Raw genomic sequence first — 27,209 nt, forward strand, 5'->3', positions numbered from 1 at the left:
AGCAATCTCATTTGTCCTATAATTCAGAGACATTACTAGATTTTCAAAGACTAAGTCTGTCCATTTTTTTATAACTTCATTTTATTTATTTATTTATTATTTATTTATTTTTATGTGGTGCTGAAGATCGAAACCAGGGTCTTGCACGTGCAAGGCGAGCGCTCTACCGCTGACCCAAAACCCTAGCCCCAATCTGTCCATTTTTACCTCTGTAAGTTTTACTAAGTATGATGTCAAGCAGATAAGCAATGTCTTTACAACTTCAGATAATTCTCGATGAATGCCAACTACTAAATTAAAACCTAACCTGCTATATACTTCAATTTGCTCTTATACTCCAGAGGACTGATACTAAAATTCAACAACCTGTGAAGATGTTACATATAAACAGAGCATGGGGGCTGGGGATGTGGCTCAAGTGGTAGCGCACTCGCCTGGCATGTGTGCGGCCAGGGTTCGATCCTCAGCACATACAAACAAAGATGTCGTGTCCGCCGAAAACTAAAAAATAAATATTAAAATTCTCTCTCTCTCTCTCTCTCTCTCTCTCTCTCTCTCTCTCCCTCTCTCAAAAAATAAATAAATAAACAGAGCATGGCCAAAAAAAAATTTAAAAATCCTAAAGAGTCATAATTAAATACCACAAATCCAAATCTTTTGGAATTTAATCTCCATATATTGGAAATGAGGTGGAGTGCTAGTGAAACAGTGCCAACAAATGAACCTGTAAGGAGCCTGCCCTGTGTCAGAGGAGACATTTAAGCTACAGACTACAACAGTATGGTACATATCAGAAGTATACGTACCCTCATAAATATGAAAACCATCTCAAATATTATAATAATAGGTAACTCACCAAAGAATACCAATAGTCAATAGATCAAACCATTGCTTTGTTATCTCATCAATATATATTAAATAAACGTTAATAACGCCCATGGTTGGTGGAAAGTGTAGAAAATGGGTCACTCTTGTGCTACCTCCTGCCAATCGGGAGGAGCAGTAGAACAGTGGCCACCTCATCTAAAACAGCTTCTTAGCATCACCACCAAACACCTTGCCCAGCCCTCTGGTTTCTTCATTGCATTTATTACTACATTACCCGTTCATTCTTTTCCATGTTTACTGCCTGTCTCCCACATGGAATCTAAGCTTCAGGAAGGCATGAGTCTTGTCTGTTTTACTCACCACTGTATCTTGAACACTGTTTGGCACAAGGAAGACCCTCCACAAATATTTGCTGAATGAATTATACTGTTTTATTATTATCCTATCCAGTATATAACATTATGATTATTTTAAAAACCAAAGTTCAAATCAAAATAACATTTCTCCTTTATAAAGTACTCAATATTTTATTTACTATTTAAGGTATTTACCAGATCTGATGAAATTTTCTAATGCTTTAAATAGCATCCCTAACCCCCATATTTTTTTTCCCATGGCAGCAAATGTTCCAAACAAAACATGTCTCTAAAATTAACACCTGAAGAATTTAACTCTGCTCTCTTCCCACCCAGATAGTTTGCTAGAGTATATTTGGACCAAAGAGCACAAGCTAGCAATTATGAATAAAGTGTTATACCAACTGCAAATCGATGTACTACTTCAATGAAACACGCTTGAAGAAAAATGGAAGGCAGCTATTCAATGCTTAAGGAAAACATTTAAGTGCTGTTAACTCAAAAACAGCTCTGGTAGGAAAAAAAGAGTGACTATAATTGGAAAAACAAATAAGGCATGATATCTATAAGAAGGTTACCATTTTTAAAAAAATTAGTATCATTAATGATAGCTTACTCATAGAGGTCAGGCCCCATCAAAACTCTATGTTATATAAAATGTTTAGGAAGGTAATACCTCCTGGAATCTGTTTATCCAACTGGTCATTTTACTCTAGACTTCTTTTGAGCCACGTATCATTATTTTCCAAATCACAGGTTTCAAGCTGTTTGTGTCACAGATGGAATGGTCTTTCTCTAGCATTTGGGGCTAAAAAAAGAAACAGGAAACAAGTACCAGAAGCTAAGCTATGCCATTACAGTCCTAATTAAAGTTTTTGACACACATAGTAGATAGGGACTCAAGAAGCCACTTCACAATTTCAAATATTGTGAAAAAAAATCATTATTCTATGAATCTATTTCAAGACTAATGAAGGTTCAAATACAATCTAACTGCTGCCTTGCCAAATCCATTTCTGAACAGGAACACCATGTAAGATTACACAAAGGATCCACTCTAGCCCATTTTATATGGGAATTACAAAACGAAGCCTTTAAACCCCTCTGGAGATAAATTCATTTTTCTCAGCCAAGTATTAACACCAACAAATGAAGGATTTACATGTAATCCCTAAAAGCAGTTAGGTAGAAATTACCAACAATACTATGACTTTTTCACTAAGCAATTTATTTAGTCTCACCAGTATAATAGGGCAATTTAAAGGGTGCAATTTTTTAAAATATGAGATGGAAACACAAAATACTGTCCTTGATATTTTAAATCACGTTTTTCAGGTCTGTACATTCAAACAAATATAAGGGTTTTTTTTTTCAGAGTAGTCACTAGAGATGATTAAATAAATATATCTTTTTCTAAGTTAATTCATAAGTTCTGACCTTTCTAATTATGTACAAATGGATATTACCCTAAGAAAATGTGATTTTATTCATAGGTTAATAAGTGCCATGATTGGGCTGTATGGTTATGCATCATCTTGTATGTATCAGCTGTTCACTAATGGTCCACAATCTAGAACTCTTCTCTTTCTAGGATTCCATCAGCATCTAATCAGTGAGATCTACTTCTCTGCTAAGTATTCTTTAGAGAAAAATGATTCAAGACTTAATGAAAGAGAGAATCTATATTATTGTAAGCCATAACAACCATTTGTGATATGAATTACTGTTATCAAGATGACAAATTTAAAAAATACATACTCTTAGGAAAAATAGAAGCCTTTGCCCAACCACACTATACTCTAAAAATAAAACCAACATTTTTTCACACTCAAAAGTCAAAGTGGGAATATACGAGGATTCAACTGATTGCAGAAAATGAAAGACATCTAAGATGAATAAAGAGATAGATCTTATATAATTGCCAGTTATTATTCATGATTAAGTTTAATCAAGTGAAATTAATAGGACCACTTAAGAAAAAAATTACAAAACAGGAAAAAAAACATAAAAAGTGTCAAAGTTTCAAATATTCTACCTACTATCACCTATCAATAATATTCTGTTCTGCCAAATACCTGAGCAAATGGCAATATCATGCAATTGCCACTGACATCCTTGCATTCCAACCTGCCAAATAACAAGGAGGACTCTATTTACAAATTAATCTGTGCTTTTAGGCTCAGCATAGTCCTGCTACCTCTAAATGGACCCCATTTAAATTTCTTATTATACAACCTAAAAGAGTTAAGCAAAAATAAGAAAAGCAGTCATAAGAACCAACCAAATACAAATAACCACTATTAACATTTTGAAATATGTTAGCCCCACCTTCTTACACTTATTTCTCTCTTAAACATTTCAGTACAAAATTACGCAGCCAGTCACTTAAAAGCATTACCAAAAAACGCCTTTCTGAAGAAGCTGAGCACAGGACATTCTGGAAGAGAGTTCCTGTTGCACTCTGGGTAGAAGTGCAACACTCTCACATAGGTACAACCTGCAACCCAGCCATTGGCCGAGTATGCTGGGACTACCTGTTTCTAGAGTTCGGTGCCTCCTGCAAAACATCACTTACTGTGCCTGGCATATGACTTCTCTCGTTCTTCCCATTCTGAGAGCTGCTGTTTTTTAGTTTCTTTTTCTTTTTGGCTGTTTCTTTGTACTCTTTCTGTTTGTTCTGGACTTCAATAAGAACAGAAATAAAGCTGTTTTTCACTTCCTTTTCAAACTCCAGTTCATCTCGCAGGGCCAACTGCTGCACCAGCTCCTCGGAGTACTCCTTAATGGCAGACTCAATTTCCTCCAGTAGTTCATTTAATTCAGATACTGAGAGCCTTTTTACTCCTATGACCAAAAACAAAGTACAGCAGATACTAAGACAAAAGTGTTTCAAGGCAGAACAGCAGGTGTTTCATGCCAAAGAGTAAAAAATCACATTCTAACCAACTAAACTGTTTATGATTTTTTCAGAACCTTAAAATTTCTGGTGGGCAGGTCTGAGTAGAAGTAGGTGGGCAAAGTCACTTCTCAGCTGGCTGAGATGAAACGTAGAACAAAACTTTTAACTTTTTTGTATAAATCAAGTACCCCATGAGCAGTACTTCAGTCAAGACTGAGAAAGCTTACACAAGGTACACACATAAAAGCAGAGTGAGTACAGAAACCACCTGCTGACAAGAAATGCAAGCAAGTGAGCAGTATTCTGGGACATTTCTAGAAAGGACTCGATTTAAAAGAATTAAAGTAAATACATATTTAATCATATGTGCCCCAAATTGTGAATTTTGTTGAGGACTTGGAAGATGAAAGAAAGCAATCCCTGATACCCTTTTTCGGTTTTTTTCTTAACACTTTCACTCACATGAGAAAAGAGAACATTGATGAAGTCCTGCCCACCCCCTAGTACCTCATGTGGCTATATGATTTTGAGAGAAAAGTCTTTAAGGAAGAAATTAAGTTAAAATGGTCTTTAGGGTGAGCTCTAATCCAGTGCAACTGCTATCCTTACAAAACGAGATAGAGGAATGGGGCTATAGCTCAGTGGCAGAGCGCTTGCCTAGCATTTATGAGGCACTAGGTTCAGTCCTTAGCAGCACATAAAAATAAACAAATAAAATAAAGGCATTCTGACCATCTGCAACAACAACAAAAAAAATTAATGAGATCAGAGCAGAGGACATAGAAGGAAGATCATGTAAAGACAAAGGCAGAACATGGCCATCTGCAAGCCAAGCAGAAAGGCCTCACCAGACACCAAACCTACCAAGGCCCTGACTGCAGACACCAACACTGTGAGAATATAAATTTCTATTGTTCACACCACCCAGACTGTGGTACTTTGTTATGGCAGCCCTAGTAAACTAACACAATATTTTTTAATATATTATCAGGTATCAGGATTGGATTTTACAATCAGGACTTCAACAATGTCAAGCCCCTATCTACAGCAATACGGTGAGATCAGACCAGTGGAAAGAATTTAGTTGTTAAGACCTCAGTATGTTGAAAGGAAGTCACACATCACCCAAAGGGATTTAGGCAACCAAGTTTCAGACCTCTGGTCATACCATAAACATAAGACAAAGTGATGATATGGGCTAAACAGATAGGGACCTAATCACTTTCTACTCAAGAAGGGGACTAGTCACCAGGCAGTGAATAAATGTATGCTTAGCTCAGAATATTCACAGGAGAGTTATGCATACTTGGAAACTTCACAATAACTAACTCCACAGTTTTTAACAGTTCATTATCATGTATACCAGATCCACTTCAAACATAATTTTGATTTCCAAAATTCTTCATAGCTACCCTGAAGACAACTATTTGTAAAGATAGGAATTATTTTCAACAAACACGAAGTATCTTGTTAATTGTGGACTAAACTATGTCTCCCCAAAATTTCATATAATCAAACCCCCTCTACCTGAGAATGTAACAGTATTTGGAGACAGGGTATTTATAAAGGTAAAGTTAAAATGAGGTATTAGGCTAACCCATAATCCAATATAATTTGTGTCTTTATAAGGAGAAATTTAAAGTCAGGTGCAGTGGTGCACATCTACAATCCCAGCTACTCGGGAAGCTGAGGCAAGAGGATCACAAGTTCAAGGGCAGCCTCAGCAACTAAACAAGGTGCTAAGTAACTTAGTGAGGCCCTATCTCCAAAAAACAAAAAAAATGGCTAGGGATGTAGCTCAGTGGTAAAGTACCCCTGGGCTAAATCCCACAACCAAAACAAAAAAGAAGAAGAAAAAGATGTGGACACAGAACCTGTAAAGGAAAAAAGGGAAGACCATGTGACAACACAGGGAAAAGAAGGCCATCCACAAGCAGAAGAGGCAAACCCTGCTGACAACTTCACTCTTTCAGAACTGCGGGAAAATAAATTTCGGCTAATTTTAGCTAGCCAGTCTGTAGTACTGTTACAGAAGCCCCGGCAAACTAATACAGGGTTTAAAAGGGGAATACAACATAGTCCCTGAGCAATGATAGAAATATGCCCAGAGTACTGTATTATCAGAGGACCAGGAAGGTATGCAACCCAGTCTTCTAGAACCGAAGCTTCCTAGAGATATCTGATAAGGACAAAAAGCATAAAGAACACAGATGTGAGGGGGATCTCTTACTCTCTTCATAACTGCTCGTACTAGATCTCTTAAGAGTTTGAATTTCCTGGGAGAGCATTGAAAGTCGATCTGACTGTGTGGGAGTCTCATCATCTTCTGGGTCTGGTGACTCCTGCATCATTTCTTCAATTTCTTCAATAACCTTCCAAAATACACACATCATTGTTAGTCCAATATCCAGGGAGAAAATGATCTACCTATATGTATCATGGTGCTCACCCGAGGCTACCAGAGTAGAAAAGCATTAAATTCTCATTAACCAACAGTGTGCAGTAGTGGGTGTTCCAAACATTCAGAATTTCGACTGTAAGAGTGAACAAGGCTCAAAGGAAATTTACAATATACTATACAAAAAATTAAATAGAATATGATTTAATACATTTGTTATGATTCAGTGGGCCCTACCAGACCTTGCAATGTCTGAGAAATGATGCTTCACTTACATAATTTACTCCAGGCAGAACAGAACCAGATCAAAAAGTTGTAGTTAAAAGGAAGCAAATAAAAGAAAATTTGTCATCTACCACATGCTGCGCTCAGTCTAAAGCTATTTAATGAAAAGTTGGACATAAAATTGAGAAAATAATATAAAACATACAAAAAGCAAGAAATTACCTCTCTGGCAGCAAAAGTTTAGCAGCAAAAAATGAATTTCACATATCAATTCAATAAAAGATAAAGGGATATTTTTAAATTACTTAAAATGTAGAAGCATAAGGAGGAAATAAGCTGGACACAGTGGCACCTGTCTGTAATCCCAGTGACTTGGGAGGCTAAGGCAGGAGGATTGAGAGTTCAAAGGCAACCTCAGCAATTTAGTGAGACCCTAAGCAACTTAGTGAGATCCTGTCTCAAAATAAAATATAAAAAGGGCTGGGGATGTGGCTCAGTGTTTAAGAGCCTCTGGGTTCAATCCTGGTAGCATTAAAAAAAAAAAAAGGAAAAAAGCCTTAGGTAACAGGAAAACTTATATCTGCCTTTTAAACAATGATCTACTGTCATATGCAACATCACATAACTGTATCTCATCCTGTTCCAAAGTCTAAAACTGGAGAAGGAAAAAAACTTTAAAGGAAAGCCAGAAAAGTTACTCAATACTTGAAAAAAGGATTTAAGGATTAAGAGAAAGCTATTAAAGAAAATATAATTAAATGAAGGTATAAAATATCACAAGCATATTTAACATGCTTTATTAATCACTGAGCTTAACAGGTAGCACTTCTACTGAGGAAAAACAAAAGTAAATCTAAAGGGGGGAGGATTATGTTGATTAGTAAGAAAATGCCCCAAAACAAGCATTGCAAACAGTGCAATGAGATATCCCAGGAGGCTAGAGGCTCCGTTTCCCTAAGGCTTTAAAATAGGCATAACTTATTGTATTCAGGCATACTAGGAGACAGTAAACCCTCAGGATCACATCTTTCTCTGGGAAACCATGTTCTAACTCAAAAAAGCCCGCTAAAATATTATTATCTTGCTTTTTAAACACCACGCTCTTTCCCACTCTAGGACAATTCAACCACAAATATGACTAAGTGTATTAAATGACATATTTTTATTGTACATCTTGAAAGTGCACCTCCCAAGCTTGCCATAAGGTATCTCTGGACCTCTTCTTTCCAATCTAAAAATAGAATGTGGTAGAATTAACAGTCTGAGAAGCCATGGAACATTTTATTTCAGGAAGAGATTCTGGCATCACATTTGGACAATACAAGAGAGGTGGGCAGAGTATTCAGAAAATGAGAATGCTGATTCAACTGCTTTCAAATGAACACAGGATTGACATTATAGAACATTCCACAGCAATAATGCTCACTTCTTCCTGGAGTATGTAAGAGGTGTAACTAATATGTGCCAATGAGTCTTACCCAGGATTTTACAAAAACTAAATAATTTCTACACAGATATTTCCCCATGTCTGGACAAATCTAAAGGAAATAGGAAAATTAATATTCTTTTACCTTGGCTTTAAGTAGCTTGTAACAATACTTAGATTAGAAAACTTCCCAATCAACAAAATTTCATTTTCCTCAGCCTCTATAAACTTTCTTCTTTTTCTCAATGGAAGAGTTAGCTGTTAACCAATATAACCACACAATCTAAGGCAAATAAGTAAATTCTAATAACTATCATTTACTGGCACAGTAAGAAATGGCTTTCGGCTCTAGGTTCTGCTGTCCTTGCGTAGATGAGCATCTCCTGGATACCTGGTCTGCCGTGAAGAGGGGTTCCTCATTAACGCAGGAGACAATGATGGAATGCATGTCCAGCTGTTCTCTCAGCTCCTCATCATCTGATGTGTCAAAAAGCAAACTGTCACTTATCTAAAAGCAAAAATACCCATGGTTAAAAACAAGACATTCTAACCAAAACATCCCTGGGTAAAAGATGCAGCCGAAGAAAGCACAGACTGAGAGTGCACCCTTGAAAGGGAGACCTTATGGTCACTCTGAACTAGGCAGCTTGTGCAGTACTTTACTATTCATACCAAGCAGAAAAAAGAGCAGTGTAAAACAGACATAAACTTGTTCAGGGGCATATATATTCCAGTGGTCTAATACATACTTAACTATTTTTTCCAGAAGAAATATAAGAGCATATGAAAGCCAACAGTGGGGAAAAAAATATAGTATTTGTTAGCAAGCTGTAGGGAATTACAAGGAATAGAAGGGAGGAAAAGGGCAGGTATAGCAATGAATATTATTTAGTTAATCTAACAGCACGATTGGTAAGATGTTAAACTCTACAGAAAGCATAAAGCAAGTTTTTTGCAAACTAATTTCTAATATTCAGAGTAAAAGATAAGTAATAAATTCCCTGGCAGACAGGATCTGTCCATGAGGATTGCACTTAGTTCTTCCAGTTGAATATCTTTTCTTCCAAAGAAAGATCTCTAGGTTCCAAAACATCTTTAAACCTAACAGTCTGGAGAGTATCCAATCACCCCACTAAGATATCCTACCACACTCTGTGCCCCAGAAGACTGACCATATGGACCACATCAAAGGATGCCCTTGACTTCTAGCTTCCAGTTGGGTCACACATCATTGGCAGACTGCAAGGTGAGAAGGTGAGGGCTGAGCACTTGTTCTCTCTCCTCCTCCCTGCCAGACTGCCATTTGTCAGCTCTGGCTCTTTACCAAAGGCCACAGCTCTTGTCAAGCAAACCTCTCTCCATACCTAATCTCTTCAGGTTCTAGAAATTTCTCCCTCTCCTTTCCTCTTCACATCCAGGGCTGCTAAAGTACCACTAGCCATTACCATCCCTGAGGTACTGCATTACGCTTAGCTGGTTTCCCTGAACCCTGCAAACACCAATATAAACCACCCCTTTAATGATACTTAGAGTCTAGTACCAGCACTAATTGTAAAAACTTTTCCTGGAAAACATGGAGCATATTAAAGTGAATAGTGATCCATCCTCTACCTATTGTGACATGACTATTATGGTAATAAACATAACTGAAATTAGAACCTTATTCCTCTGGAAAGTTTAGTACCCTTTGAGCTCCCAAAGAACAAATGGACAACAAGAACTATGTAAAAATAAACTATGTCCTTCTATTACATAGTATATAATTAAAATAGCCAGGTGTGCTGGCACATGTCTATAATCCCCCTGACTCAGGAGGCTGAGGCAGGAGGATCACAAGTTCAAGGCCAGCCTAGGCAATTTAGCAAGATCCTCAACAACTTAGTGAGACCCTATCTCAAAATTTAAGACTATAAAAAAGACTGGAGATGTACTCAATGGTAACATGCCCCTGGGTTCAATCCTCAATTCCTAAAAACAAAAACAAAACAAAATATATATATTACATTACGCTATATTATCTTCATCCAAAAATTTTAAATCCGAAAACCTCTGAAATTCAAATGTTCCAAAATCCAACACTCTGAGCCACAAGTAAAAAATTCCACACCTGACCTCATGTGAAAAAACATAATAAGAAAATAATAAAATTTTATCATGAAAATTATTTTATTCACTAGTACAGAGAATGTATCTAAAATTGACAATACAATGGAGTGGATGTTGATCCTCATTGCCTCCCTAGTTCCTCATACAGGACCATCCAAAGTTTAAGGGTGACCACAAAATACCAGAAACCTGCAGGTGAGAAGAGCAAAGGAAGGAACCACTGGCGTGCTGGTGTCCAAACACCAGGCCAGGACAGGGGACACATGAGCACTCCAGGATCTACCTACCTGCCTACACCATAATGCAATTCTACCTCATTCTATTTCTCACTGCACCATCAGCCCAGGAAAGGCCTCCCTTGGCTGGCAACAAGTCACCACGAAATTTCAGAACACCATGGTAGTGAAGGTGGGGGCAGATTAACAGCATCCAGAGAGGAAAAAAAAAAATCACATTACAAAAGTCAGGAATCAAGATACCATTTGAATTCTCAATAGCATCAACAGATGCTAAAAAACAATTCATATAATTTTCATGTCCCAATAAATTCCACTGTAGACTCTAATGTCCAGCTAGCCTAACAATTAGGTGTGAGCTAAAAATAAAGACATTTTTAGACATGTCTACTCAAATAATGTACTTCTTTGAACCCTTTCTCAGAAAGATACCAGCAGGATAATGAAAAGGAGGAAGACACAGGGTCCAATGCAAGAAAGAGGCAAAGGGAGTTCTTGTGATGAGAGAGGAATGAAAAATTCCAAAATGATGGCTATGAAGTCAAACCAGAGAGTAACTAGTTCAGATTAGAACTGGTACTGCACAAGGCATCAAGAAAAGAAAAAGAGAGAAACTTACCACCTAGTTTATTCCATTCACTAAAATGAGTTTTATCGCTGTCATAAGGCTGAATTAGTCAGTTAATTATAAACTAAATAAACCACAAAAAACACAATTATTATTACTCTAAGAAAAAACAAAGATTGTATGAGAAGAGTTTAATCATATATACCAAAATGAGTCAACTGAGAACATTTACATAGGTAACACAAATGATGAAGATCAGTTTGGTTTGTCTGGGGCAGGGGTCTGTTTCTGCAGGGCTGGGAATCAAACCCAGGGTCTTGCATGTGCTAGGGAAGCACTCTACTGCTTGAGCTACAGCCCCAGACTGAAGATCAACTTAACTGAGGATTTTGATGAGATTATACTGGGAAGAGGAGGGAAGAGAAAGTTTATGTGAGGGGTAAGAAGCTGGAGGCTGGAGGATGGTAAGTCACTAAATCTTCACACTCTGGGTAGAAGGTCAGAAAAGCCTAAAATTGAAAAATAAAACTAAGTAAAGTGAGCAGGTGATCTGCTAGAAGGAGCAGCTGAAAGGCTGTATCTGGCAGCTAGAAATCAAGGACGATGTCAGTGAGGACACATTGCCTTTCCTTCCAATCCTATCACTATTATCCCTTTACTAACTCAATAAGAAAAGAGACAAAGAGACAAAGCTTTTCATGAGGGAATGTTATATTTCAAGACACCACAATGTGATCATGTAGGGGTCTGTACGACAGGAATGGACCTAATAATCATTGTCATTGATCCTCATACTTCAAACTCACTTTGCCCCATCACTTGCCCCCATCACTCTTCTATCTTGAAGCTTGAGCACCATAGTTTTGCTTTATTTTTCCCCTTCTGGCTTACAAATGGGTCCAAAAGATAGAATTAATACCAGTAAACTATTAGAATAAATTTCCGTAACAACAGAAATAATGATCCTAGATCATCTTTCCAGAGAGGGAGCCAAGCCCATTCCCCACGGAGATGGCATATGCTAAGGGCTGGAATCCCTTTCGGGCTTTGAAAACTAACCCTGGCTGTCGGGAGGATTATTAATCACTCTTCCATTAGGCATAAATATGCCATCTTTGTGCCCAACCTTCCTGTCACTCCTTTCTATGCCGAAGTTAATTTGGAGCTGGTGTCTGTTTCCCTGTATGAAACTGCAGAAACATCAAACGGAAAAAATGTGCCCATGTAAGAATCTGAAATATCCCAGTTGCCTTACCTTGTAAAAGTCCATCAAATATGTACATCTTAACCTTCAATGAAAGAATATTAAAAAAACCCTGAAATCTTGCAAATCATCTTTTTTTCTTATCTTAGTGTAAAAAAAAATTATTCTACCCATTATCGGGGAAAAAATTTCCTGTACACCCTGTTTTACAACTAGAATAATCTAAAAAATACTTTCAAAAGGTAAATTTTTACATAGGTCAGTCATGGAAAAATAAAGCACTCATTTGACAATAGTAAATAACTTTTCCAAGTTTAAAAAAAATGTTTTTAGTTATATGCAATCTAATAGAGTGTCATGGTTGCTTCTTACATGGTGCTTATTGCCCACTTATTCTTCAGTAAACTCCATGCATGTTATAATCCTTCCTGAAAAATAGCATTCTAATTTCAATTCTACTCATCACCAGATCAGTCATATCACAGTAGATGATGATTGATTGATCGATTAACAAACAGATGATAGATGATCACTTGTTTACTTTAATCTGCTGAGTTAATCCAGGTAAAAGTTTTATAATCAGTACTACCATTAAATGATACTTCTTTACTAATCACTACTTTGTAGCATTGTTCTAAATGTTGAAAACAACATTCAAACAGCAGCAAAAGGGAGCAACTTCCCCAGTGCAATCTGAGAACAATACAATATTTACATTTTATTCAATGAAATAGGATTAGAGTGCCCTATTCTTGCTGCTAATGTGCTTCTCTTAAAAACTAGGCAAGGAACTCTTCTATGCTATCTTTTAAAATGTCAAACAAAAAAAGTATTCATGGGCTAGCTACTATGAATTCAGCACTATTTTAAATTGAAAGGAAATATTTTTAAAAAACAACAACCTTTCATCATGATCTCTGAAGACAATATTCATTCATTCACAATATTCATTCGTTCACTCATCCCACAAACATTATCTTTATATTTACCATGTGCCAGTCCAGTGGTAATTACTAAAAAGACAAACAAAAAGATACCTCTCAGGAAGTCAGAATCTAATAACAGACTCTGAAACATAGATTATGAGAGAACATGATTTCAGAGACATGGAAAAAGTGCTGTGGGACTAGCACCCATGAGACAATGGGGCTAATTCTGTGGGACAGATAACAAGTCCTTTAAAAGTTCACAGCCCCACAAGTGTTCATGGATTCCTACACAGATGAGTGTGTTTTCCTTCTGTGCAAGGATTTAGGCCATAGCTGAATGACCATCTGTCAGAGATGTGGTAGATGGGGATTCCCCCAAGTGAGAGGCTAGATTAAGAGTCCTTTAAAGTCCCTTCCAACTCTAAAATTATGTAATTCCATGAGATCAGCAAACGCAAAAACAGTAACAGGAACTTCAGAGCAGGAGGGGAACTTGCATGAAGCTCAAAATGACAGCTAGGACCTGAATAAACAGAAGACAAATCATGACATGCTTTGTTTTATTTCTTTTCATTAAACATGTACCAGGTCAATCTGCAAAGCTTAATGGGGTTGACAAATGGAACAAACAGTAAGACTCCACACCTACTAGAATAATGGGAAATAGTCAGAATTCCATATTTCACTAGAAAATGAAAGCAGCAGGTTGTTCTGGGTCACATATTTAAGAAAACATTTCCATGAAACATTAACAATACTACTTTAAATACTAACAGTCACTCTGCATTATACTCCCAATAATCACATGACTACACTTAATGAAATATAAAGCATGCCAGAAGAACTCAAGCCAGCTTACGCTGTTATCTGATGAGGAACTTAATGTCTGGCCTAAAACACAGTGTGGCTACATTCCTCATCAACTTTATCACTTGGATTTTTCACTTCAAACAATTCTGTTCCTTTTCTGACCTCCCTCCCCGCAGCCATCCTTTCACTTGTGCTCACACTTCTCACTCAAGGCACTTTCACTTGACAATACCACTATGCATGCAAGTGCTAGGTAAACTAGCCAAGAACACATTAAAAAGCCAAGAAATGTCTTTTAGTGGCTCCCCACTATTCACAGGGATACAGAGACTCCTGATGACATGTCATGTCCAGCAAGTCATTAAATTCACCAAAAAGTTACATCACATTAAAGCTGAGGATTCTCACTGAGTGCTCTCAGCACACCACAATTACATTCCATAAGCAGGAAGAAATAGTGACTGTTGGTGTTCGCTATTTTCCTCAGTGATGGAAACTTAGCTAAACATACAAAAGTGAGCATGTGCTGGAGAGGAACTGGAGAACGGTGCTAGCAAGGCAAAGGCAATGGAGCCAAGATGGGAAGAAAGGAGGGCCCCTCCAAACACTATACGCTAAGAAAGGGACAACTCAGGCTGGGGATGGAGCTCGGTGGTATAGCACCTGCCCAGCACCAATCCCCCACAACACACACACACACACACACACACTCACAGAAAGCAACTCAATATTTGTGCTCAACAGAAATGGTACTGTTTAGTTCTGCTCTCAACATCAGTTATGCAGAAATCCTAACTTACCCCTTTCTCTGAGAGGTTCAGAGTAAGCAAGTGCAAGGTCCTAGTGTGGGATGACTTCCAGTCCACAGGCATCACATTTCCATAATTATCTGTCAGGGCATTCCAAATCCTTGAAAAGAAGAAAACTGCATTCAATGAAAATTACCACCCTATATGTCTTTTGTTCAATAAATGTTCAATACTACAATGAAAGAAGGACACCAATAGCAAATTTTTTCTCAGAGAAACACCTACTATGTAAAGTCTCCTAAATAAAACTGCATGAAAATGATATATGCAAGCTGACAAAAAGTCCTGAGGAAAAGGGAAGTGGTATAAAAAACTCTAAGTCACTAATACTTCCATCATACTATGTGCCAGGCACAGTTCACAGCAGTTTACACATTATTAACTCATTTAATACTCAAAAACAACTTTAGAAGTAGAAACCATTATCATACCAATTCTACAGATAAGAATGAAACACGGAGAGGTTAAGTAATATTGCCAAGGTCACACAGAGAGTAAATAGACTGTGCACTACAATTATTTTCGTTCTGTAACTTCTAAACATTTCATAAAGTAAATAATCTATCTCTAACCAAAATCTTATTTTCCTAGATTCTGGAGAATTCAGTCTCAATGTGAACCAGCATATAATATCTAATTTGTAATGTAACTGGCTAAGAATAAAGACTGATGAAATGAAAGGAGAAAGAGGAGAAGTTCCTATAAAATGTACACAGGTTATATCCAATGCAGTTATCCTACCTTATAAGCAAACAGAGTTTTGCAGAGGTGATGAGGTAAGATGCAAAGAGCACTTGACTAGGCTTCAAGAAACCTATTCTCATCTCTTTTTTTGTCCAATTAGTCTTTGGCCCTGTCCCTTAACCTCTTTGGGTGACAGGTGCCTCACTATAAAATCAGGCTTGAACAATAAGCAGCTATTTCCTCCAGCTCCATTACTCTAAGCATTAATTCAAATGAGTTGAATTGGGGAAAGTCCCAAGCAACACCAGAAAAGCAAACTCCAATTTCATGACCAAAATTCAGGTTTCAGTAACAAAGAAATAATCAACACAGTAAACATGATGTCTTATGAAAAGAGTTCTGATATACAAATGAGATGAAATTCAATTAGGGTAAGAAAGTTAATACTATATATTTGAACCACTTACTGGTGTTAAGAATGCACAAAGATATCATATAAAAAATAATCCTACAATGAATAACAGGTTATTTAATTGTAAGTCATTAAATAATTGTGCCTGCCTTTTTACCAAGTGTGTATGCAACTAGGGTACAAAAACAATCTTAGTAAGTACATAAACATAAGAATACAAGTTTAAAAATGGAGAAGCAACAAACTTGATGTAATGAATAGGGGTTTGGTGCTAAAAAGCAGAAGGTGATAGGACCATGCTGCCTTGTTTGGCTTCAGATGCACATTAACCTTGATGAAAATGTGAACCCCAAAAGCTCTACAAAACCATAGGTGGTTTACCCAGAAAATCTCGCAAATGCATGGTTTGTTTCCAATTCTCCTCTCTGTTGGGATCCAGCCTCCTCTAATGTGAATCAGCTAGAATTAGGTAATGCCTCTGGACTGCTACTTATGGGTTTCTAGCCCATGCTTTTCTGGGTAACAATTTTCAAATACTGCATACCTGACTATATACCTAACTCTGATCAGGGGTTACAGCAAGACATTAGTAGGCGAGGACAGTCCAGAATTTTCCAGGGGGCAGGGGATATTTTCTTTGTTGCCTCCTTCTTAAATGAGAATATAAGAAAAAGGACCTGGAGTGGAATACGTCACCCAGGAATGACTGTGGGTGAGTTTGCTTTTCCAAGAAAGTGAAGGACAGTGCAGAGTCCTCTACCTCCATCAATGTCAGAACAATTGTAGTTGAGAAGGGCATAGGGCCAGCTTCAATGAAAGATTTCTAGAATTCTCTCTCTAGACATGAACTTCCTTCATCCTTATCATAAAATATTACTACCAGTCATAAACAACTAGCAAGATAGCACTTTTTGAAGGAGGTCAAAGTCCTGCCAACAGTGAGTCCTGCACAATACCTTCTAAAGGAAAATCTTGGGAGTACAATCCATATTTACCAAAAGAAAATTGGGCTCCAAAAAGTTAAATAAAGGTCCTAAGGCAAGATCATATCTGAGTAAAAAAAATTTCAACTCTTGCTAAGGAAAGGAGCTAAAAAGGACTCTGTCAAACAATGGTGAGCAAATTTACACAATAGAGAGGGGACAATGACAATAGTAACCAGCCCAAGTTCCTGAGAGAAACTTCTTATGCATTCCCAAATCAAGACGTTACTACCAACATATCACCTACTCAAACCATTATCAAGAGTAACTAAATAGCCAGCGTTGTGTAGTAAGCCTGTAATCCCAGCAGCTCAATTCCAGTGGCTCTGGAGGCTGAGACAGGAGGATCAAGGATCAAGTGTTCAAAGTCAGCCTCAGCAACTTAGCAAGGCCCTAAGTAACTCAGTGAGACTCTCTCTCTAAATAAAAAACAAAAAAGTGCTGGGGATGTGGCTAACTGGTTAAATGCCCCTGGATCCACTCCCCAGTACCAAAAAAAAAAAAAAGAATAACAAAATAGTTTAAATGTTATAGCCTGTCTAAAGCAAAGGCCAAAATAAACTACTTTGAGGAAGTCCAGGTGAAGCAAAAACAGAGATCCTTAATTTAATTATCTTTGTATAAGCCCCTCACCTATTTTAAGTTACTTTTATAAATATAATTTTAAAACTCAGAATGTATCCTAGTCTCAGTGATTCAGAGCACATAAATATACATATAAATGCAACTATCTTCTTTTTGAGAAACAACTTTCCAAAATGGCATCTTCTGCCACTGCCTGCATGCTTTCCTGTGTATATAAATCCAATCATAAACTTTCCCCTCCTGTACAGCTTGGCAGGACACTATACAAAGGAACCAGCTGCTCAGTCATGTTTATAGATCCCCAAGACACCACCAAGCTGATAAATCTGATTCACAGAGGAAAGGAGACCACCAGGTGAAGCCCCTTCTTCTGCCTATGAACCCTTGCATCTCACAAGAATTCATACCGGCTAACTTCTAGTATCTCCATTCCATGAAAGCTCTGGAAACCCATCCTACCCATATCCTCATTCACTTTACTTCCAATTTCTCCAGGGATATTTTCCAGTGTAAATACGATATGCTTAAACTCCCTCCCTGTTGCCATTCCTTTTCCCATCTTTTGGGATTAAATGGTGATACATAATTACAACCTTTATCTAAGCAAATTATAATTGGAGATGGGGTGGTTAAAGAACTCTACCTTTTCCCTCCCCCAGCTCTCATAAATCCCTGTGAATTACCTATCATTGAAATTAAATCACTTCGGATGATTCTGTAATTATTACTTGTTTATGCACTGGTCTCCACACCACTGAGATCCTTGCTATGAATAACCAGAGCGCTTCTTTCTGCCCCTATGGCAGCTTGTGCTCCACCAGAGCTCTCAGGTAGGCCCAAAGATTCCCGCGGCATAAATGCTGCGCACATTGGTACCTTTGCGCATGCTATACCTTCGATCTAAAATGCTAAACCTTTCTTCACGTGCCAGGCAAACTCCCACTCATCCATTAGGATTCAATTTATAGGTTGCTTTCTCTATGAAGACTTTCCCCCAGGCACAGCCTTTTAAATCTCATATTTGGTACAAGTATCTATTAGAACACTTATATCTCTCTCTCTCTCTCTCTCTCTCTCTCTCTCTCTCTCACACACACACACACACACACACACACACACACAAATACATTTACAAATCTACGTCCCATCCTACGTTGTGCCCTACTTGAGAGGGACAATATCCACTCATTTTGGTATTCCAAGTGCTAAGCAGCGTCGGGCACTTAACTAGCGCTTAATAAATACAACTGAATGAATGAAAGGCTCCCACGTGCCCCAGGAGGTACGGTCTCCAACTACAAGCTCGGTACAGGTGATCCCCTCCAAAACCAAACAAGGCGAGGAAGGAGCACTCTTAGGGGCAGTGACAGAGGGGGAGCAGGGATTTAAATCGCCCTGGGAGCCGAGCAACGCCCCCCCGCAGGAGGAGGGAGCGGGGCGGGCCGCCGCGTCTGTGGAGGCGGAAGGAGGGCGCGGGGAGGAGCCTGCGGCCGGAGTCCCGCCGGGCTGCGGGCCGAGGTCCCGGGGTAGGGTGAGTGGCAGGGGAGGCTCCCGCTCGCTCCCGGCTGGGGCCCGCACTCACTCGTCCCCCTGCAGGAGGCTGCGCTCGGTGATGGGCCGCACGGCCGCCCGCGGGGGCTCGGCGCCGAGACCCGAGGGGCGGAAACACAGGCTCAGCTTCTCCTCCAAGCTGCAGGCCAGCGCCGGGAAGCCTTCGCCGCCCGCGCCCGCCCCCGCCCCTGCCCCGGCCTCGGGGCTCGCGTTACAGTTCTCCTGGTCCAGGAGGCTCCGGGCCGGCTCCTGGAACTCATAGAAATCCTGCCAGTCCCCGTCCGCCGCCATCGCCGCCGGGTGCCGTCGCGCGCCCAGCCCCGGCCGAGGCCCCGCCCCCTGTAGGCCCCGCCCCCGGGCCGTTTCGCCCCGCCCAGCCCCGCCAGGCCCCGCCAGGCCCCGCCAGGCCCAGTTCCGCCGGCTCCACTGGGAGACAGGTCCCGGATCGTCTGCTGGGGTCTTCCTTTTCCTGAGTCTTCTGGAGTTGACCGCGGGTGCCCGGAGAAAGACCTTAACTCCGCTGAGTCACTTCCTAATTCTCTATCTTTGAGGAATGAATCCCTCATAGCTTCCCTTACTAGCACCCTGGCTTAATGTGGCCAAAATAAAGAAACTCTTTAAACTTGCGACCTAGTGTCAAAATGCCCAAAGGTTAACTTTCCAACTAGAATCATAACCAAAGTTAATGGGAAATGTTTAAGAGGTACCGAAATTCATTCCACAAATATTTTAGGTCTCTCACGTGCAAAGCAAATACAAAGATGAATAATTATGTAAATAAATATTTACAAAGCACTTAGAAAAATGCCTGACAGTAAATACCTTATGTGTACGTTATAAAACTAATACTTGTGGGCTACCTACAGGGGGCTTAACAATGAATGTCCTTGCGTGATAAGACTAAAAGGAAATGCTTTGTATCTTGTAAAAAGTATATGGAGTGGAAAGTTATTTCATGAGTATAGCGTTTTGCAAGATGAAAACATTTATGGAGGTGGACGGTGGTAATGGTTGCACAATAATATGAATTTACTGATTACCACTAAACTGATCACTTAAAAGTGGTTAAGATGCTAATTTTACATTATATGTATTGTGTATTTAACCACAATTTTTAAAAAGTAAGAGAAAAACTATTATAAGGAAGTGTGATTGCATGGTACTTCTTCGTCACTGAAAGAGAAGGCAATATTTATTGAAACAGTAAATAAAGACATTTTAGTATTAACATATATTCTTTTTTTTTTTTTAACATTTATTTTTTAGTTCTCGGCAGACACAACATGTTGGTTTGTATGTGGTGCTGAGGATCGAACCCGGGCCGCACGCATGCCAGGCCAGCGCGTTACCTCTTGAGCCACATCCCCAGGCCTGTAACATGTATTCTTAAAGATGGGTTTCCATGCTGTCAAGAGATAAACAAAGTTCTAGGTGTAGTGGCACATGCCTGTAATCCCAGAGACTTGGGGAGGTTGAGGCAGGAGGATTGCAAGTTCAAAGCCAGCTTCAGCAACTCATCTTTCTTTATTCCTTTCTTTCTTTCTTTCTTTTTCTTTTCTTTTCTTTCTTTCCTTTCTTTCTTCCTTTCTTTCTTTCTTTCTTTCTTCTTTCTTTCTTTCTTTCTCTTTCTCTCTCTCTCTTTCTCTCTCTCTCTCTCTCTCTCTCTCTCTCTCTCTCTCTCTCTCTCTCCCTCTCTCTCTTTCTTTCTTTCTTCTTTTTCTCTTAGAGACTCCAGCTTCAAGCTTCTCTTCCCTAAACCCCTTCACTTAATATTTCCTAATTAACTCACTTTAAGTAACTCTCCTCCCAATCAGCTGAATTCTAGCTTCCTACTCTGCCTCAGATGGAAAAAGTGGAAAAAGTCCAGGCTTCTTGCCAGCCCACCACCCTTTTAGATCAGTCGATCCAACCCAAAGGCTTCTGATGAAGAGCAGAGTATCCCACTTCCTTTTATTTCTCATGGCCTAATTTTACTAATTGATATATTCTGACCTATCTTTTTGGACCTATTATTTCCTACCAAGTCCTAGAGGCTATATGAAAATGAACCTGTGTAAACTTATTTGCTCCCTGGATAAATTAAGAAAAGTTAACCTACAAAAACCTTTAACTAGAGCTGGGCACCATGGTGCAAGCCTTAATCCCAGTGTCTGGGAAGGCTAAGATAGTAGGATTGTGAGTTCAAAGTCAGCCTCAGCAATGGTGAGATGCTAAGAAACTCAGTGAGACCCTGTCTGAAAATAAAAACTAAAAAGGGCTGGGGATGTGGCTCTGTGGTAAATCATGCCTGGGTTCAATCCTCAGCACCAAAAAAATAATAATAATTTGTAGCATTTGATTCTAAACTAGGAGGAGAATGTAGAGTAACTTCTAAAGAAAACCTAATAACACTTGACTATTATGGTCATATGAATCATTTAAATGAAAACTGTGATTTCTCTGATTTGACAATGTATTTAAATTTTGTTCATATTACAGTGGAAATTTAAATAACAAAAGGGGAAAAGTAGATAATTTAACATGTAGACCATTTAAATGTTAAATTAATTAGAACATATCAGAACTACAAAAGAAATTACTGAATATGACAATATATGGTTATGAAAGTATCATATTTAGCAAATGCTGAATGTATTATAAAGCAACAGACAATGAGGAGGTACATAAATGAAAATATCTCAAGAAAAGCTCAGATAATGGCTAAGTTTATTCAGTAACTGTAAGAAAAGGAAAGGGCTGAAGAAATAAAAATAAAAATACTTTAGAAATCTATGTGTTTACCCAAGAATTTAAGGAAAGTGCTTGCTTGTCAAAAAGGGAAGAGACTTCTTTCCATTTTTCTATTAAAAAAAAAAATCAAGAAACCCTCCTGCCACCCCTCCCCCCATCCCCCAGGTACGGGGAATTGAACCCAGGGTGCTCTACCACTGAGCTATATCCCCAGTCCTTTTTATTTTTTATTTTGAGACAGGGTCTTACCAAATTGTCAAGTCTGTCCTCAAATGTGTGATCCTCCTGCCTCAGCTTCCAGAGTTGCTGAGATTATAAGCATGTGCCACTGTGCCTGACTCAAGAAACTTTTGAATAATCAAAGACCACACATAAAGAAATGATAATGTTTAAGGAAATTATAATGTTTTAAGGAGATAGAAATGCTAATTACCCTGATTTGATGATTACATATTGCATAAATATATCAAAATTATCACAGCATACCTCATAAATATGTACAATTTTGTGTCAATTACAAATAAAAGGACCAAACACAATCTAGCCTTTCATTCCAATTACTCAAGTGTTATGGAGATGAATCTCTAGTGAACAGCTGTGCCTTTGATTTTAGTGATTAAATTGGAGTTGTTATCAGGCAGAACCACCCTGCCCAGAAGAGTGCGGACCATTAAGAGAAGAAGCCGAAGTAATCCACCATGGATGCAGCCTTACAATGTACATAAACAGCTACGTAGGAAAGGCATTTGGGGGCACATGTCCAGTTATATTCTGATGAATCATATTCCGGTCCCCCAAAAAATAAATGGAAAGAAGCATTGGTGATAGTTATTCATCTAACAGCAACATTTGTTAAATACTGTATCTTTAATTTACCTTCTGATTAAATCTATATTTTATACAACAATTATGTAAATTAACTTCACTGGAAAGCAATACAAAATTAATAAAATAGACTACTGTTTTTAGAGGACTTAAGTTTTCAGAGAGGCCTTTGAAGCACTAATACTGAGAAAGTCAGTGGAGATGGGAAATCCCTCCCTAGCCTGCGCAAAGCAGGGGAAAGAGAAAAAGGTGACAAAAAGCAGAGTAAGTTCACTTCCCACTGATTTGGTGAGAGAATTTTAAAAATAATAATAACATTGAGTACAATGCAAGCCAAATGCAAGTGACATTGTACTAGAGGCACAGGGCACATCTGGAGAGTAGGAGGCATCAAAAGAGGCACCAACAGGTTTTTGAGAGAAACAGACACAGATTCTTCAGGGGAGTCTGCAACTGAAGAAAAACCAGGAGGCTGGGGTTCATTTGATTGAGACAAATGGATCCTGTGAATGATTTTTTTTTTCCAGTACTGGGAATGGAACTCAGGGTCTCACACATACTAGACAAGCACTCTACCACTGAGACACATCTCTAGCCCCAACATATAACAACTTTTTAAAGCTGTAATTTTAATAGAGCTCCCCCCACCTCCACCTTTTTCCCCCTTTTTTCGGGTGTGACCAAAATGTCTTGACAGCAGAAGAGCTGTGTCAATATTGTTGTATCAAAATAGCCTCATCAAAATGTGATGTTCCTAAATAAATATGCCACTTAAGTCAGACAGACATTGGATCTACAAAAGCAAAGCAAAGTGGTCTATTAAGATAATTCTTTACCTAATTTAAGCAAGCACATGCAAGGAATTGCTCAATTCTCTGCTTGGTTGACTATATTAGATACAGAATTAGTTAATTGTTTCATATCAGACATATAGAGTTATGGCTAGGTGATTTCTGAACTTCTTGTTACATTATTTAAAGATAAAAATGTTAGTATCATACTATGTTGTATAGAACAACTTTGGAACTTTGAACTTTTATGCTCTTTGAATAACTGAATTAATACATACCCTGAATGTCTCTGAACCTCACCAGACTAGAAACTCTGATGGCTAAATTAGCACCAGTGCCTGAATTTCATTAGCTTATTCACATGTGCCCATGCTGTGGCACTCCAGTACCCCCCCCCACCCCTTGAGTTGTGCTTTCTATGTACCCTGTCAGGAGGTGAATAGATACTGGGGAGAACAGGCCTCTTCCAGGAGAGGCTAAGTAACCCTGGCTTCAGCCTTCTCCTCTCATTATAGAATAAACTGTGTCCATTCAAAATTCCTGTATGGAAACCCTAAGCCCCAGTGCCTCAGAATGTGGCTGTATTTGGAGATAAAGTCTTTAGGAAAATTATTAAGTTAAACTGATGTCTTTAAGGTGGGCCCTAATCCACTCTAACCGGAATTTCCCTTATAAAAAGGAGAAATTTAGACACACAAAAAATACCAGGGAGGCACTTGCATTGAGGAAAGACTATATGAGGATACAGCAAGATGGTGGCTATCTAGTGGCCAGGGAGAAAGGCCTCATGGGAAATCATCCCTGCCAACACCTGAGTATTGGACTTAGTATCCAGAACTGTGAGGAAATAAATTTCTGTTGTTGAAACCACCCAATGTGTGATATCTTGTTATAGCAGCCCTAGCAGAGCAATACTGCTACACTTTCCACAGTTTTCCCAGTGGTTTCTAGAACTCCACACAGGTCACCTCCCTTGAGCTCACGCAGAGACAGTTCTGTTCCTCTTTCCAACATCTTTGACAACCCTGAAAAAAAAAAGCAGTAGGATATTAAGTGGGTGACTTAACAAGTAAAGAGTAGAAACAGACTTTTCCCATACCCTATTAACTACCTACAGGAGAGAAGATTAAACTTATAAAGAAGAATTAGAGATGCAGAGCTGCCAAGCCGAATGAGACGGGTTTCAGTGCTCTCCACTCAACCCAAGTGAGATGGCAAGAACCCAAGAACCAGAGTGGGCAGAGAGTCCAAGGAAAAAAGTGGTATATCATTCTCCTCAGATGGATGGTTACTCAGATGAAGGACCTGACCATGATGTCCCCATGAGCCCAGAGTGGGACACCATAGAAGGTTCCATGTCTGCCCCCTGGCATTTGCAAGCTACGAGAAATTAAGAAAGGGGCCAAGTTTTACCTAGTGGATTCTGAAGGTAGGATGTGGGAAGTGCTACCCATCAAGACAGCGCCAAGACAGGGCAACAGAGGGAGCAGCCTACACTTATGCTATTTGTTGAGCAAGGATTAAGGTTTTCTGTAGGGCCAGGTGGATATGCCAAAATATAGCTAGACTGGAGTCATCTTGAAAGGAAAACACCTCAACCCAAAAGGAAGAGAGAATGCAGGGAAAGAAGGGATGAGATGGAGAAAGAACAAAGGAGCAAACCAAATCCCTGCCCACTGCAGGGGTCAGGTCTCAGAAGGGACATGTGATAAACACCAGTACAGGGAGGAAGTTGTTATGTACATTCGACCAGACTTGGTAATGCCTAAAAAATAAAATTGAGCTTTCTCCTTAATGTAGTCTAGTAAATTAGGCCCTTTTAACATTCTGTGATATTCAACAACTCTTAGTCTAATCACCTTGGACAGACACCATGCCAGCTCCTCTATTCTCATCTCTATTAGATGCCCCACCCAGCACAAAGACCTCCCATTCCCTTTCAAAAACTATAACAATGTCCTGATAAATATCAGTTCATGTCAATACAAATGTATTTTAATACAATCAAGCTCAAACTTGACTGGGATCACCTCGCACCACCATATAGTTAATCAAAGCTACATTTAAACCACCAATAAAAATGAATATCTAGTGGAAATAGGTATTAGAGCCTGGGAGTATAGAAACAGACCACCTAAATGAAAAGCCTTTCCAAATTCCAGGCTGCAGTGGGGGTGCAGTGCATTGTGAAAGTAGGTCAAAGGTCAAAGGGACCCATCAGAAAGCAGTGAATGAATAGAGGATATTAACTACTGGAAAACACAGTGGACCCAAAACACCAATCTTTGGAATATAGACAGTTTCAGAGAAAGTACATTTCAGAAGGCAAAGGTGACGTGCTGTCTTTTGCTATGAGATGTTTTGATTTGGGTTAGCACAAGCATCTCTCATCCCTACCTGAAAGTTTAAGCACTTCAGTATGTGACAAATAAAGCCCTTCTCTGCTGAATAGATGATTTAATGCTAATATACTGGTTTTTATCTGTCAAAAATCTTTACAAATTGCTCATTTGCCTCCTTTGTTATTTAAGTTTGCTTTGTGGCAAACCTTCCCAGCCCTCTAAACAGAGACATTCAAAGAAACTGTTGAAAGGAAGAAAAAATTGATAATAGTGCAGAAGATTCTGGAATCTCTCACTTGTGGTAAGATTTCCTTCCTTTGCTCAATAATCTTCCACTGATGGGATAAAACAGCCAAAATCTAAGAAGCATCAGAGGCTATTTCCTCTTTCATCAGCACCTGAGAAATGGTACAGAGAACTGAAAACATTTGTCCAATTCTATCAGTAAAACGCATAAGCAACAAAAGCAAGTAGATAGACTCTTGTATTGGAAAAAGACTATTCTAAGCCTCTATTTTTGAGGTCAGTGAATGACCTCTCTATGAATGATTTATGAAGTGGAATTTGTTTGCTTCTATGAATTGTTTTAAAGATCAATTTGTTTCTAAGTTTGTTCTATATCAAAATGTGATGTTAAAATGGTCTCCCATAGGCAAAGGGTGACATAAGCTAAAGACTGTGCTTTTAATACTCCATGAAGCAGGCATTTATTTTTATACATGCTTAATAATAAATGTTAAATGGCCCTGGAAGTAGAGACTCATCTCCAGTGTCTATTAAAATCAACAATATTTAGTTCTTTGAAATTAAATTCTTTAATCAAGATCTTCTCTGAGTAAATATGGCATTTTACATCTTTCAAAAATGTCAGAGGAGTGAAAAAAATTGCCAAATTACCAACTTGTGCATATCGAATTTGCAAAAGATGGTGGTTACACATGCATCAAATTATTTTTTGAAAAAAAAAATCAGATTTTCTTATTATTGGTTTCATATGATAATGGTGTTTTCACTTATACCCTTGGAATTTTTAATTATCCTCTGAGATCTCTGAATAACAGTTCTTTTTCATGCTTGGTAATTGCAATATCTTATTGGTTGTTTTAACAATTTGAAAACACCTGCCTTAAAATAAATGGTGGGTAAGATGCACCACTAGTGCTGTTGTGTGGTATTTAAATCCTTGCATTCATTTGTTTGGCCCAACTAGTCTTCAAATATTATTCTTTTCTAAAACTCCCTACATTCGTACCTTATTTTATCCATTGTCCTTCAAATTTTTCTATTCACTTTGTTTCTTTCCTCATCTACAATGCTTTTAATTACTTTCTACATGCATATTCTCATCTATTTCACCATTCTTTTGTTCTCCTTACTTGCTCTCAAATGACTTTCTCCTTTGTCTACCCTAGGAATCTTTTCCATGCAACTTAGACTCAAGCCTATCATGTGTCTTTTCCCAGTCACTTGATATTTTTATTGTCATTCACAAAGGCCTTGAAACTCTCCCAT

At 38.6% G+C, this 27,209-nt stretch overlaps 1 protein-coding gene across 4 annotated transcripts in view; it reads right to left on the bottom strand.

Annotated features, from left to right (window-relative positions):
- Window positions 1-19,327, bottom strand: part of Fez2 (fasciculation and elongation protein zeta 2) — a 49,964-nt gene extending 30,637 nt beyond the window's left edge. For 3 of the 4 annotated variants that reach the window (XM_046441635.2, XM_046441634.2, XM_058578459.1), the window contains exons 1-5: window positions 19,041-19,327; window positions 14,786-14,894; window positions 8,524-8,640; window positions 6,314-6,455; window positions 3,760-4,028 (exon numbers count right to left, since the gene is read on the bottom strand). In XM_046441635.2, the coding sequence (XP_046297591.1) occupies window positions 3,760-4,028; window positions 6,314-6,455; window positions 8,524-8,640; window positions 14,786-14,894; window positions 19,041-19,300 (897 nt within the window). In that variant the 5' untranslated portion in view covers window positions 19,301-19,327. Of the gene's footprint in view, window positions 1-1,236; window positions 1,993-3,759; window positions 4,029-6,313; window positions 6,456-8,523; window positions 8,641-14,785; window positions 14,895-19,040 lie in introns of those variants that run through there. The other variant, XM_058578460.1, reaches the window with a different exon arrangement.
- Window positions 19,328-27,209: the final 7,882 nt, after the last annotated feature.

The sequence above is a fragment of the Marmota monax genome, unplaced genomic scaffold, assembly GCF_021218885.2.
Source record: "Marmota monax isolate L192 unplaced genomic scaffold, Marmota_monax_Labrador192_F-V1.1 WCK01_AAM20220418_F8-fsc00010, whole genome shotgun sequence".
Taxonomy (NCBI): domain Eukaryota; kingdom Metazoa; phylum Chordata; class Mammalia; order Rodentia; family Sciuridae; genus Marmota; species Marmota monax.